Source organism: Salvelinus fontinalis, chromosome 5, assembly GCF_029448725.1.
Source record: "Salvelinus fontinalis isolate EN_2023a chromosome 5, ASM2944872v1, whole genome shotgun sequence".
Taxonomy (NCBI): domain Eukaryota; kingdom Metazoa; phylum Chordata; class Actinopteri; order Salmoniformes; family Salmonidae; genus Salvelinus; species Salvelinus fontinalis.
In genome coordinates this window covers 3,431,575-3,446,751 of record NC_074669.1, presented here as the reverse complement: position 1 = coordinate 3,446,751, position 15,177 = coordinate 3,431,575, and the positions used below count along the sequence as shown (strand labels likewise).

The window sequence follows — 15,177 nt, the reverse complement described above, 5'->3', positions numbered from 1 at the left end:
ACGATATTTACAGTGAGTAACAGCCTGTCATTAGCCCACTGTTAGAAGGCGTAGTCTCCTTGTGCCAAACACGCTGTCGCTCTTCACCATCCACAGTGATCATGTGACACTACATCCACAGGCTGTGTTCTGTGTGACACTACATCCACAGGCTGTGTTCTGTGTGACTGTGACACTACATCCACAGACTGTGTTCTGTGTGACTCTTACACTACATCCACAGGCTGTGTTCTGTGTGACTGTGACACTACATCCACAGACTGTGTTCTGTGTGACTGTGACACTACATCCACAGGCTGTGTTCTGTGTGACTGTGACACTACATCCACAGGCTGTGTTCTGTGTGACTGTGACACTACATCCACAGGCTGTGTTCTGTGTGACTGTGACACTACATCCACAGGCTGTGTTCTGTGTGACTGTGACACTACATCCACAGGCTGTGTTCTGTGTGACTGTGACACTACATCCACAGGCTGTGTTCTGTGTGACACTACATCCACAGGCTGTGTTCTGTGTGACGGTGACACTACATCCACAGGCTGTGTTCTGTGTGACTGTGACACTACATCCACAGACTGTGTTCTGTGTGACTGTGACACTACATCCACAGGCTGTGTTCTGTGTGACTGTGACACTACATCCACAGACTGTGTTCTGTGTGACTGTGACACTACATCCACAGGCTGTGTTCTGTGTGACTGTGACACTACATCCACAGACTGTGTTCTGTGTGACTGTGACACTACATCCACAGGCTGTGTTCTGTGTGACTGTGACACTACATCCACAGGCTGTGTTCTGTGTGACTGTGACACTACATCCACAGACTGTGTTCTGTGTGACTGTGACACTACATCCACAGACTGTGTTCTGTGTGACTGTGACACTACATCCACAGGCTGTGTTCTGTGTGACTCTGACACTACATCCACAGGCTGTGTTCTGTGTGACTGTGACAGTACATCCACAGACTGTGTTCTGTGTGACTGTGACACTACATCCACAGGCTGTGTTCTGTGTGACTCTGACACTACATCCACAGACTGTGTTCTGTGTGACTGTGACACTACATCCACAGGCTGTGTTCTGTGTGACTGTGACACAACATCCACAGGCTGTGTTCTGTGTGACTCTGGCACTACATCCACAGGCTGTGTTCTGTGTGACTGTGACACTACATCCACAGACTGTGTTCTGTGTGACTGTGACACTACATCCACAGGCTGTGTTCTGTGTGACTGTGACACGACATCCACAGACTGTTCTGTGTGACTGTGACACTACATCCACAGACTGTGTTCTGTGTGACTGTGACACTACATCCACAGGCTGTGACACTACATCCACAGGCTGTGTTCTGTGTGACTCTGACCACTACATCCACAGGCTGTGTTCTGTGTGACTGTGACTACATCCACAAACTGTGTTCTGTGTGACTGTGACACTACATCCACAGGCTGTGACACTACATCCACAGACTGTGACACTACATCCACAGACTGTGACACTACATCCACAGGCTGTGTTCTGTGTGACTGTGACACTACATCCACAGACCGTGGCCCTACTGGAGCCCTGAGTCAAAACAAGACCTGCCACTCAATAACTGATGCACAGCGTGTACATTACAATACTATCAAGCAGTGTGTGTGTGTGTGTGTGTGTGTGTGTGTGTGTGTGTGTGTCCGTCCTTGAAGCCAAATGAATACTGCACTGTTTGACAGTGTAAAGCCATGGCTGCTAACTGAGCACTGATTTCCTGATATCAGCATCAATGTCAAACATAAAGGGCACATCTAGGATTCATAAAACATTTATCAAATTCAAAAACACACGAGGGATACACACACACACACAATTATAGTCAAGAGTATTCAGGGCACAGATGGATTCTTTATGGAAATGGCTTTGGTTTAGTGGTCCTAAGTAATCCTTATCGGTAGGAAAGGGAGAAATATAGGGGTATTTTGAATTTATCTACATTAACACGGGGTACTATCCATTTACTATACATTTATTCATTATTCTGTCATCTGACAAGTACAGCGGGGCCCTGCACAGCCGGACTCTACGCAGCGGGACCCTACGCAGCGGGACCCTGCACAGCCGGACTCTACGCAGCGGGACCCTACGCAGCGGGGCCCTACGCAGCCGGAATCTACGCAGCGGGACCCTACGCAGCCGGACCCTACGCAGCGGGGCCCTACGCAGCGGGGCCCTACGCAGCGGGACCCTACGCAGCAGCGGGGCCCTACGCAGCCGGACTCTACGCAGCCGGACTCTACGCAGCGGGACCCTACGCAGCGGGGCCCTACGCAGCCGGACTCTACGCAGCCGGACTCTACGCAGCCGGACTCTACGCAGCGGGGCCCTACGCAGCGGGGCCCTACGCAGCCGGGCCCTACGCAGCCGGGCCCTACGCAGCCGGGCCCTACGCAGCCGGGCCCTACGCAGCCGGGCCCTACGCAGCCGGGCCCTACGCAGCCGGGCCCTACGCAGCCGGGCCCTACGCAGCGGGGCCCTACGCAGCCGGACTCTACACAGCGGGACTCTACACAGCGGGACTCTACACAGCGGGGCCCTACACAGCGGGGCCCTACACAGCGGGGCCCTACACAGCGGGGCCCTACACAGCGGGACCCTACACAGCCGGACCCTACACAGCCGGACCCTACACAGCCGGACCCTACACAGCCGGACCCTACACAGCCGGACCCTACACAGCCGGACCCTACACAGCCGGACCCTACACAGCCGGACCCTACACAGCCGGACCCTACACAGCCGGACCCTACACAGCGGGACCCTACACAGCGGGACCCTACACAGCGGGACCCTACACAGCGGGACCCTACACAGCGGGACCCTACACAGCGGGACCCTACACAGCGGGACCCTACACAGCGGGACTCTACACAGCGGGACTCTACACAGCGGGACTCTACACAGCGGGACTCTACACAGCGGGACTCTACACAGCGGGCTCCTAGGGAAAGGGGTGTCCAACTTACGGTATTCTCCAACTGAAGAGTCTTTGTTAAGTAGGCAAAAAAACAAAAACAGGAAAATAAAAAGACACTTAACAAACCCTTAAAAACATTTGACATTTCCAGCGGATCAAAACGGTTTGAAATGCAGTTCGTATTGAGTCCTATTATGGGTCGTAAAGACGTCATTTTAACTAGTTTTTGCCCACTGGGTGAGAATTTCAAAAAAGCTCAAAGGCTGCCTTTATACAGGCAGCCATTCCGGATATTTAGCTAAATTATTGGCAAAAGATCAGAATTCGGCCGCCTGTAAGCCTTTGAGTTTGACTGTGTAGCAGCCAGGTGGTGTGTTTACCTGCCGTTGCTGATCTGTGGAGGGGAGTGTCTGGAGTGGTCGGAGGGTTCAGACCGCCTGTCAGGGGAGCGGGACCGGCTGCTACGACGTCTGTCATGGGATCGGTTGGAATGGTCGGACGCCACCGAATGGATATCTGAAATGTCTGTTGTTCAAAACACACACACACACACACACACACACACAACACCATATTCAACTACATAATGTACACTGAAAAAAAATATGAAAAACGCAACATGCAACAATTTCAAAGATTTTACAGAGTTACAGTTCATATAACGAAATTAGTCAATTTAAATAAATTCATTAGGCCCTAATCTATGGATTTCACATGACTGGGAAAACATATGTATATGTTGGTCACAGATACCTTTAGAAAAAGGAAGGGGTGTGGATCAGAAAACCAGTCAGTATCTGGTGACCACCATTTGTCTCATGCGACATCTCCTTCGCATAGAGTTGATCAGGCTGTTGATTGTGGCCTGTGGAATGTTGTCTGACTCCTCTTCAATGGCTGTAAGAAGTTGCTGGATATTAGCGGGAACCGGAATACGCTGTCGTATGCATCGATCCAGAGCATTCCAAACATGCTCAATGGGTGACATGTCTGGTAAGGATGCAGGCCATGGAAGAACTGGGACATTTTCAGCTTCCAGGAATTGTGTGCAGATCCTTGTGACATGGGGCCGTGCATTATCATGCTGAAACATGAGGTGATGGTGGAGGATGAATGACACGACAATGGGCCTCAGGATCTCTTCATGGTATCTCTGTGCATTCAAATTGCCATCAATAAAATGCAATTGTGTTCGTTGTCTGTAGCTTATACCGGCCCACACCATAACCCCACCATTGGGCACTCTGTTCACAACGTTGACATCAGCAAACTTCTCGCCTACACAACGCCATGCACTCTGTCTGCCATCTGACCGGTACAGTTGAAACCTGGATTCATCCGTGAAGAGCACACTCTCCAGCATGCCAGTAGGCATTGAAGGGGAGCATTTGCCTACTGAAGTCGGTTACGACGCCGAACTGCAGTCAGGTCAAGACCCTGGTGAGGACAACGAGCACGCAGATCATCTTCTCTAAGAATACAGTTTCTGACAGTTTGTGCAGAAATTCTTCAGTTGTGCAAATCAACAGTTTCATCAGTCGTCAGGGTGGCTGGTCTCAGACGATCCCGCAGGTGAAGAAGCCGGATGTGGAGGTCCTGGGCTGGCGTGGTTACACGTGGTCTGAGGTTGTGAGGCCGGTTGGACGTACTGCTAAATTCTCTAAAACAACGTTGTTGGAGGCGACTTATGGTAGAAAAATTAACATTAAAAACAGCTCTGGTGTACATTCCTGCAGACAGAATGCCAATTGCACGCTCCCTCAAAACATCTGTGGCATTGTGTTTTATGACAGAACTACCCATTTTAGAGTGGCCATTTATTGTCCTCAGCGCAACGTGCACCTGTGTAATGATCATGCTGTTTAATCAGCTTCTTGATATGCCACACCTGTCAGGTGGATGGATTATCTTGGCACGGGAGAAATGCTCACTAACAAAGAAACATCAATTGGTGTAGTTGAGAGAAATAAGCTTATTGTACAGTATGGAACATTCCGGGGATCTTTTATTTCAGCTCATTAAAACATGGGACCAACACTTTAGCTTGCCCTTTGACCTCTCAATTAGCTTCTAAGCATCTATCAACAACACTTTACATGTTGCGTTGATATTTCTATTCACTATAATACATGTCATTTAGCAGACGCTTTTGACCAAAGCGAATTACAGTCATGCGTGCATACATTGTAATTTTTTAAATTTTATTTCACCTTTATTTAACTAGTCAAGTCAGTTAAAGAACAAATTCTTATTTACAATGACGGCCTACCGGGAACTGTGGGTTAACTGCCTTGTTCAGGGGCAGAAGGACAGATTTTTACCTTGTCAGCTCGGGGATCCGATCCAACAATCGGTTAATAGTCCAATGCTCTAACCACTAGGCTACCTGCCACCCCGTGTGTGTGTGTGTGTGTGTGTGTGTGTGTGTGTGTGTGTGTGTGTGTGTGTGTGTGTGTGTGTGTGTGTGTGTGTGTGTGTGTGTGTGTGTGTGTGTGTGTGTGTGTGTGTGTGTGTGTGTGTGTGCGTGCGTGCGTGCACGTTGTTTCGTAATGCTGGAAAAAGGCTAAATGCTGTAGGGTTGTGGGTGTGCATGTATTTCACTGAAAGAGAAGCCTCGTACTTTCATATTCCGGAACCACCCATTTGTACGCCACACACACACACACACACACACACACACACACACACACCTACGTAGTGTCCCTCACCGTCTCTGTCGGAGGCGTTGGCTGATGGGATACTGTCGTCCAGGTCTGGTATGTTCAGCAGCGTAGCTCTCTCGTCTCTCTGCACCACCATCTTTAGCTTGCCCTTTGACCTCTCAATCAGCTTCTTAGCATCTATCAATGACAGGTTTTCTGTCACCGTGCCGTTGATCTGAGAGGAAACGACCAATTAGTTACAAATGTTAAGAAATAACCTAATTAAACACAGCTTGGAGGAAACAACCAATTAGCTGGTATGTGTGCAGGAGACAGTGGGGGAAAACATTTATTTAGCCTTCTTTCTTCTTCTTTCTCTCCCTACATCCTTCCTTCCTCTCCCCTATCTCTCGCTCCTTTCACCTTCAGTACAACGTCTCCCTCCTGTATATTTCCGGCCCGGGTCGCCTCCCTCTCTCTCCCAGGTCCCTCCACTCTTCATTACCACAACTCCCTCTCCTCTCTCTCTCTCTCTCTTAGTTAAAGAATCACTCCAGGCTTCTCACCTTCAGTACTACGTCCCCTTCCTGTATGTTTCCGTCCCTGGCCGCCAGGCTCTCGGGTGAGATGTCCTTCACGAAGATGTGGCTGGCCAGGCGAAGGCCATATTCTGCTTACGGAGTGAACGAACAGCAACAAAGAGAGTGTTAGCATAGCATAGTATAGTATGATATAGCATGTTAGCACAGTATAGCATGCTATAGCATGTTAGCATAGTATGTTAGCAGTATAGCATGCTATAGCATGTTAGCATAGTATGTTAGCAGTAAAGCATGCTATTGCATGTTAGCATAGTATAGCATATTGACAAATATAATATACCAAAATGAAAATGTATATTTCCACCAAAACAAACTATTGCAGAGTGTCGCGAGTCAAACGTGTAGAACAGCGGTTATTCCACAAAAACGTGCTATTCTGAAACAGAGCCCATCTGCCCAATATTGAGAGTCGTTTTGTCTCTGTACTCCAGCACTTTGGATTTGAAACGATACAATGACTACAGAGGTTAAAATGCAGACCGTCAGCTTTAAAATTTGAAGGTATTGTCATCTATATCTGATGAACCTTTTAGAAATTACAACACTTTTTGGACATTGTCCTCCCATATTAGGGGCTAAAAGTATTGGGAGAAATGTACTTATACAGTATGTGTATTAAAGTACTAATAAGTGAAGTACTTGGTCCCATATTCATAGAACACAATGACCACATCAAGCCTGTGACTCTGGAAATTGGTTGAATACGTTTGCTGTTTGTTTTGGTTGTGTTTCAGATTATTTAGTGACCAATAGAAATGAAATGGTAACTCATTTATTGTGTCATTCTGGAGTCACATTTATTGTATATAAGAATAAAATATGTTTCTAATCACGTCTACATTAATGTGAATGCTACCATGATTACAGATAATCCTGAATGAATTGTGAATAATGATGAGTCAAAGTTACAGATGCAGAAATATCATACCCCCTCAAAACTGCTAACCTCCACTGTTATTGTAATGGTGAGATGTTAGCATGTCTTGAAGGTTTGATATAAAATGCTAACCTCCCCTGTTATTGTAATGGTGAGAGGTTAGCATGTCTTGAGGGTTTGATATAAAATGCTAACCTCCCCTGTTATTGTAATGGTGAGAGGTTAGCATGTCTTGAGGGTATGATATAAAATGCTAACCTCCCCTGTTATTGTAATGGTGAGAGGTTAGCATGTCTTGAGGGTATGATATAAAATGCTAACCCCCCCTGTTATTGTAATGGTGAGAGGTTAGCATGTCTTGAGGGTTTGATATAAAATGATAATGTGTTTGGGCGGGAAGATGAATAGAGAGAGAGTGGTGGTTAAGGGATATACGTATTTATCATCAAAGAACAATTGTCAAATACATTTTTTATTATAATTGTATAATTTGATTTAGTTACTCGCCTATTCGATCGTGTTTTGCATGTTGATTTTGTGTATCCCCACCGAAATGTGTTCAGGTTGGGATACCAAGGCCAACTGTGAACCAAGTATATTCATTTGGGAACAGGTCGAAACACATTTAGCTAGCTTGCTTTAGCTTGCTAATTCGTCACGGGAGATGAACATGGGTTGTTATTTTGCCGGAGGTGCATTATGGTCCCTTTTTATGTTGTTGCTGGATCTTCGTGGAGTTTTAACACATTTTGGGTCCCACGGAATCGTGTGTTCTCTACTGCAGCAACTGATCTATGGATGAAGGGGGAAACATGGTTGTTTTTTTGTTTGGTTTTCTTTGATTGTTCTCCTCTTGTTTCTTCTTTTTCTTCTTCGTCTTCTTCTTCTTCTTCTTCTTCTTCTGTGGATTTTATATGGCAGTTGCCAACCAAGTTTAAGGTGTATTACCGCCACCAACTGGACTGAAGTATGGACCTCGTTCATCATTCAATCACCCATGTGGGTATATGCTTGTAAAAACCACTGAGTATATGGGAGAGGCGGGACTTGCAGAACCAAGTTCTGTTTTGGCGCCTGGCTACGCAGACGCTCGCGAGCAGTTTGGATGAGATGATTGAATAACATGTATGTGTACATTTATTTTGCAAAGCTCGCGCACGCAACGTGGGCGGTCTGGACAGCATCGCTTTATTTATGTGTATGTATATATGTCTGTATGTAGGTGTGTATATACAGTGGGGAGAACAAGTATTTGATACACTGCCGATTTTGCAGGTTTTTCTACTTACAAAGCATGTAGAGGTCTGTAATTTTTATCATAGGTACACTTTAACTGTGAGAGACAGAGTCTAAAACAAAAATCACATTGTATGATTTTTAAGTAATTAATTAGCATTTTATTGCATGACATAAGTATTTGAAAACCTACCAACCAGTAAGAATTCCGTCTCTCACAGACCTGTTAGTTTTTCTTTAAGAAGCCCTCCTGTTCTCCACTCATTACCTGTATTAACTGCACCTGTTTGAACTCGTTACCTGTATAAAAAGACCCATGTCCACACACTCAATCAAACAGACTCAAACCTCTCCACAATGGCCAAGACCAGAGAGCTGTGTAAGGACATCAGGGATATAATTGTAGACCTGCACAAGGCTGGGATGGGCTACAGGATAATTGGCAAGCAGCTTGGTGAGAAGGCAACCACTGTTGGCGCAATTATTCGAAAATGGAAGAAGTTCAAGATGACGGTCAATCACTCTCGGTCTGGGGCTCCATGCAAGATCTCACCTCGTGGGGCATCAATGATCATGAGGAAGGTGAGGGATCAGCCCAGAACTACACGGCATGACCTGGTCAATGACCTGAAGAGAGCTGGGACCACAGTCTCAAAGAAAACCATTAGTAACACACTACGCCGTCATGGATTAAAATCCTGCAGCGCACGCAAGGTCCCCCTGCTCAAGCCAGTGCATGTCCAGGACCGTCTGAAGTTTGCCAATGACCATCTGGATGATCCAGAGGAGGAATGGGAGAAGGTCATGTGGTCTGATGAGACAAAAATAGAGCTTTTTGGTCTAAACTCCACTTGCCGTGTTTGGAGGAAGAAGAAGGATGAGTACAACCCCAAGAACACCATCCCAACCGTGAAGCATGGAGGTGGAAACATCATTCTTTGGGGATGCTTTTCTGCAAAGGGGACAGGACGACTGCACCGTATTGAGGGGAGGATGCATGGGGCTATGTATCGCGAGATCTTGGCCAACAACCTCCTTCCCTCAGTAAGAGCATTGAAGATGGGTCGTGGCTGGGTCTTCCAGCATGACAACGACCCGAAACACACAGCCAGGGCAACTAAGGAGTGGCTCCATAAGAAGCATCTCAAGGTCCTGGAGTGGCCTAGCCAGTCTCCAGACCTGAACCCAATAGAAAATCTTTGGAGGGAGCTGAAAGTCCGTATTGCCCAGCGACAGCCCTAAACCTGAAGGATCAGGTCTGTATGGAGGAGTGGGCCAAAATCCCTGCTGCAGTGTGTGCAAACCTGGTCAAGAGCTACAGGAAACGTATAATCTCTGTAATTGCAAACAAAGGTTTCTGTACTAAATATTAAGTTCTGCTTCTCTGATGTATCAAATACTTATGTCATGCAATAAAATGTAAATTAATTACTTAAACATCATACAATGTGATTTTCTGGATTTTTGTTTTAGATTCCGTCTCTCACAGTTGAAGTGTACCTATGATAAAAATTACAGACCTCTACATGCTTTGTAAGTAGGAAAACCTGCAAAATCGGCAGTGTATCAAATACTTGTTCTCCCCACTGTATATATATTTCTATATATATATATATATATATTTCTATATATATATATATATAGAAATATATATATATATATATATATATATATAGAAATATATATATATATATATATATATATAGAAATATATATATATATATATATTTCTATATATATATATATATAGAAATATATAGAAATATATAGAAATATATATTTCTATATATTTCTATATATATATATATATATATATATATATATATATATATATATATTTCTATATATATATATATATATATTTCTATATATATTTCTATATATATTTCTATATATATATATTTCTATATATATTTCTATATATATATATTTCTATATATATATATTTCTATATATATATATATATATTTCTATATATATATATATATATATATAGAAATATATATATATATATTTCTATATATATATATATATATTTCTATATATATATATATATATTTCTATATATATATATATATATATATATATTTCTATATATATATATATTTCTATATATATATATATATATATATTTCTATATATATATATATATATATATATATTTCTATATATATATATATTTCTATATATATATATATATATATATATTTCTATATATATATATATATATATATATATATATATATATATCTTTAACTTCTTATGGCTGCAGGGGCAGTATTGAGTAGCTTGGATGAAAGGTGCACAGAGGTGCCCAGAGTAAACTGCCTGCTCCTCAGTCCCAGTTGCTAATATATGCATATTATTATTCGTATTGGATAGAAAACACTCTGAAGTTTCTAAAACTGTTTGAATTATGTCTGTGAGTATAACAGAACTCATATGGCGGGAAAAACCCTGAGAAGTTCCACTTCCTGTTTGTATTGTTTCTGAGGTGGCAGATTTTCAATCAAGCTCTCATTGAAATTACAGCGAGATATTGATGAGTTTTTTTGTCTGATGAGAACTTTGTCTGATGACTCTAATGTGAAGGGGGGCCGAAGGAGATCACTGCCATGAGGTGACCACGCATTGAACACACGCCTTCACATGAGGAGGACATCCGTTCCACCGCTCTTCTGAAGTCAATCTAATTCTCCGGTTGTAACGTTATTCAAGATGTATGTTAACAACATTCTAAAGATTTATTCAATACATCGTTTGACATGTTTCTACTGGCTGTTATGGAACATTTGGACATTTCGTCACGTTATAGTGGATGCGCTTTGTGACTTTGGAATTGTTTACCGCTAACCAAAGTAGCTAATTGGACATAAATAACAGACATTATCGAACAAATCAAGCATTTATTGTGGACATGGGATTCTTAGGACTGCATTCTGATGAAGTTCAAAGGTAAGGAAACATTTATCATGTATTTTTTGGTTTCTGTTGACCCCAACATGGCGGCTAATTTTACTATTGTTCTGAGCTCCGTCTCAGATTATTGCATGGTTTGCTTTTTCCGTAAAGTTTCTTTGAAATCTGACAGAGCGGTTGCATTAAGGAGAGGTATATCTATAATTCCATGTGTATAACTTGTATTATCATCTACATTTATGATGAGTATTTCTGTTGAAACGATGTGGCTATGCAAAATCACTTGATGTTTTTGGAACTAGTGAATGTAACGCGCCAATGTAAACTCAGATTTTTTGTTATAAATATGAACTTTATCAAACAAAACATGCATGTATTGTGTAACATGAAGTCCTATGAGTGTCATCTGATGAAGATAATCAAAGGTTAGTGATTCATTTTATCTCTATTTCTGCTTTTTGTGAAAGCTATCTTTCGCTGTAAAAATGGCTTGAAATCGGACACTTTGGTGGGATTAACAACAAGATTACCTTTAAAATGATATAAAACACATGTATGTTTGAGGAATTTTAATTATGAGATTTCTGTTGTTTGAATTTGGCGCCCTGCACTGTCACTGGCTGCTGTCATATCGATCCCGGTAGCGGGATGCAGCCATAAGAAGTTAATGTGGTATTGGAACTGATTGCTTAAATATTTCCTGTATATACTATGCTTACTTAAATACTTTGTGTATTTCATATTTCCTATTCTTATTTCTCGTGTTTTTTTTTAATAGTAATACATTATTACTTCATTGTTAGGTTTTGAGTTAAGACATTAAACTGTACATGTGACATAAAACTTGAAACCCCGACAGCATATATCCCAACTAACCCTAAACCCCGACTAGACAACATATCCCAACTAATCCTAAACCCCGACTAGACAACATATCCCAACTAACCCCAAACCCCGACTAGACAACATATCCCAACTAACCCTAAACCCCGACTAGACAACATCTCAACTAACCCTAAACCCAGACAACGTATCCCAACTAACCCTAAACCCCGACTAGACAACATATCCCAACTAACCCTAAACCCCGACTAGACAAGATATCCCAACTAACCCTAAACCCCGACTAGACAACATATCCCAACTAACCCTAAACCCCGACTAGACAACATATCCCAACTAACCCTAAACCCCGACTAGACAACATATCCCAACTAACCCCAAACCCCGACTAGACAACATATCCCAACTAACCCTAAACCCCGACTAGACAACATCTCAACTAACCCTAAACCCAGACAACATATCCCAACTAACCCTAAACCCCGACTAGACAACATATCCCAACTAACCCTAAACCCCGACTAGACAAGATATCCCAACTAACCCTAAACCCCGACTAGACAACATATCCCAACTAACCCTAAACCCCGACTAGACAACATATCCCAACTAACCCTAAACCCCGACTAGACAACATATCCCAACTAACCCTAAACCCCGACTAGACAACATATCCCAACTAACCCTAAACCCCGACTAGACAACATATCCCAACTAACCCTAACCCCGACTAGACAATACATATCCCAACTTTGTGATGCTCACCTTCATTCTTTCGGGACTTTACGAGGATGACTTTGGCGGGCCGCGGGGGCTGGTTGAGCGAGCGCCGGTCGGCGCGCGGGGAGAGACTCCTCTCCCTTGAGCCACTGCGTTCCCGCTCTTTGTCCTTGTCCCGCCTTCCGGCGCTCCTCCCGCTGCGTCGGGCCGAGGCCCCACCCACGGCGCTGTAGGCGCTGGGGCCGCTGCGTGCGGAGCGCGTCTCGTATATCTCCTCGTCGTAGCTATCTTCCTCATCCTCCTCCTCATCATCATGCTCCGACATGGTCGCCCTCTCCCCCAGCCGACCCATGGGTACATGCACCTTCCGCTTCCGTCTGATCGTCTGAAGAAGAAGACAACTTTAGCACGATGTCACTAGATTACACCCCCATTTCTTTCCCCCCATGCCTTCCATGTAATCTCTAACTCCCTCCCTCTCTCGCTCTCGCTCTCTCTCATGACAAGACATTAGCCCCATAGAGACTAAATCTAATACATAATAATTGTTGTAATTTATTCTGTGGTAAGCGCCATATCACTACATTATACCCGAAACTTCTAGTTCTCCCTCTGGGGCATTCCATGCCCATTGGCGGTGCTAAGATATGACCCCCAGGTTTTAGCAGATGACAGGTTAGTCCCAAGAGTGCTATGCTCCAGGTATTAAAGATAAAGGAAACTGCCCAATTCAGATGTTCATACATTAGTAAGAGCTGGACAGGTGTTAAAGCCAGACTCAGTCAGTTGTGTCATTTTGTTAACATTTTACACCTTGTTTTGTTTGGGGGACAAAACAAAACCCAGGCAAGACATAATGTAAAACAAACCCAGGCACGACCCAATGTAAACAAACCCAGGCAAGACCCAATGTAAACAAACCCAGGCAAGACCCAATGTAAAACAAACCCAGGCAAGACGCAATGTAAAACAAACCCAGGCAAGACGCAATGTAAAACAAACCCAGGCAAGACCCACTGTAAACAAACCCAGGCAAGACCCACTGTAAACAAACCCAGGCAAGACCCACTGTAAACAAACCCAGGCAAGACCCACTGTAAAACAAACCCAGGCAAGACCCAATGTAAAACAAACCCAGGCAAGACCCAATGTAAAACAAACCCAGGCAAGACCCAATGTAAAACAAACCCAGGCAAGACCCAATGTAAACAAACCCAGGCAAGACCCAATGTAAAACAAACCCAGGCAAGACCCAATGTAAAACAAACCCAGGCAAGACCCAATGTAAAACAAACCCAGGCAAGACCCAATGTAAACAAACCCAGGCAAGACCCAATGTAAAACAAACCCAGGCAAGACCCAATGTAAAACAAACCCAGGCAAGACCCAATGTAAACAAACCCAGGCAAGTCCCAATGTAAACAAACCCAGGCAAGTCCCAATGTAAACAAACCCAGGCAAGTCCCAATGTAAAACAAACCCAGGCAAGACCCAATGTAAAACAAACCCAGGCAAGACCCAATGTAAACAAACCCAGGCAAGACCCAATGTAAAACAAACCCAGGCAAGACCCAATGTAAAACAAACCCAGGCAAGACCCAATGTAAAACAAACCCAGGCAAGACCCAATGTAAACAAACCCAGGCAAGACCCAATGTAAAACAAACCCAGGCAAGACCCAATGTAAAACAAACCCAGGCAAGACCCAATGTAAACAAACCCAGGCAAGTCCCAATGTAAACAAACCCAGGCAAGACCCAATGTAAACAAACCCAGGCAAGTCCCAATGTAAAACAAACCCAGGCAAGTCCCAATGTAAAACAAACCCAGGCAAGTCCCAATGTAAACAAACCCAGGCAAGACCCAATGTAAACACACCCAGGCAAGACCCAATGTAAACACACCCAGGCAAGACCCAATGTAAACACACCCAGGCAAGACCCAATGTAAACACACCCAGGCAAGACCCAATGTAAACAAACCCAAACAAGACATAACGTAAACAAACCCAGGCACTTTTTCATTGAAAACAATATACTGCAGTACAACGATAGCGCCATAATCTGCTTCTCCTGCAAACACTTGTCTGGAAAAGTCAACCCTTAGAAATAGCATATAGGGTTAAATTATAAAATAAATTGGTCATCAAAAGCATAGTAAACTCAATATCCAAGACGAAAATAATTAGCCAGCTAACGACTCCAGCAACGTTTCAGAGTAAGGTCTCTCTTTACGTAGTGTTGTCTTTCTTGTTGTGATGTGTGTTTTGTCCTATATTTATATTGTATTTATTATTTTTAATCCCAGGCCCCCGTCCCCGCAGGAGGTCTTTTGCCTTTTGGTAGGCCGTCATTGTAAATAAGAATTAGTTTT

The 15,177-nt window shown here is 43.7% G+C and overlaps 1 protein-coding gene across 12 annotated transcripts in view; it reads right to left on the bottom strand.

The window, feature by feature from the left end:
• The window catches only part of LOC129854911 (tight junction protein ZO-1-like), a 177,750-nt gene that overhangs the window by 46,424 nt on the left and 116,149 nt on the right, over nucleotides 1-15,177 (bottom strand). For 8 of the 12 annotated variants that reach the window (XM_055922068.1, XM_055922070.1, XM_055922072.1 and 5 more), the window contains 4 exons: nucleotides 12,850-13,189; nucleotides 6,174-6,280; nucleotides 5,674-5,842; nucleotides 3,346-3,490 (listed from right to left, as the gene is read on the bottom strand). In XM_055922068.1, the coding sequence (XP_055778043.1) occupies nucleotides 3,346-3,490; nucleotides 5,674-5,842; nucleotides 6,174-6,280; nucleotides 12,850-13,189 (761 nt within the window). The remainder of the gene's footprint in view (nucleotides 1-3,345; nucleotides 3,491-5,673; nucleotides 5,843-6,173; nucleotides 6,281-12,849; nucleotides 13,190-15,177) is intronic. The other 4 variants (XM_055922069.1, XM_055922080.1, XM_055922074.1 and 1 more) reach the window with 1 other exon arrangement.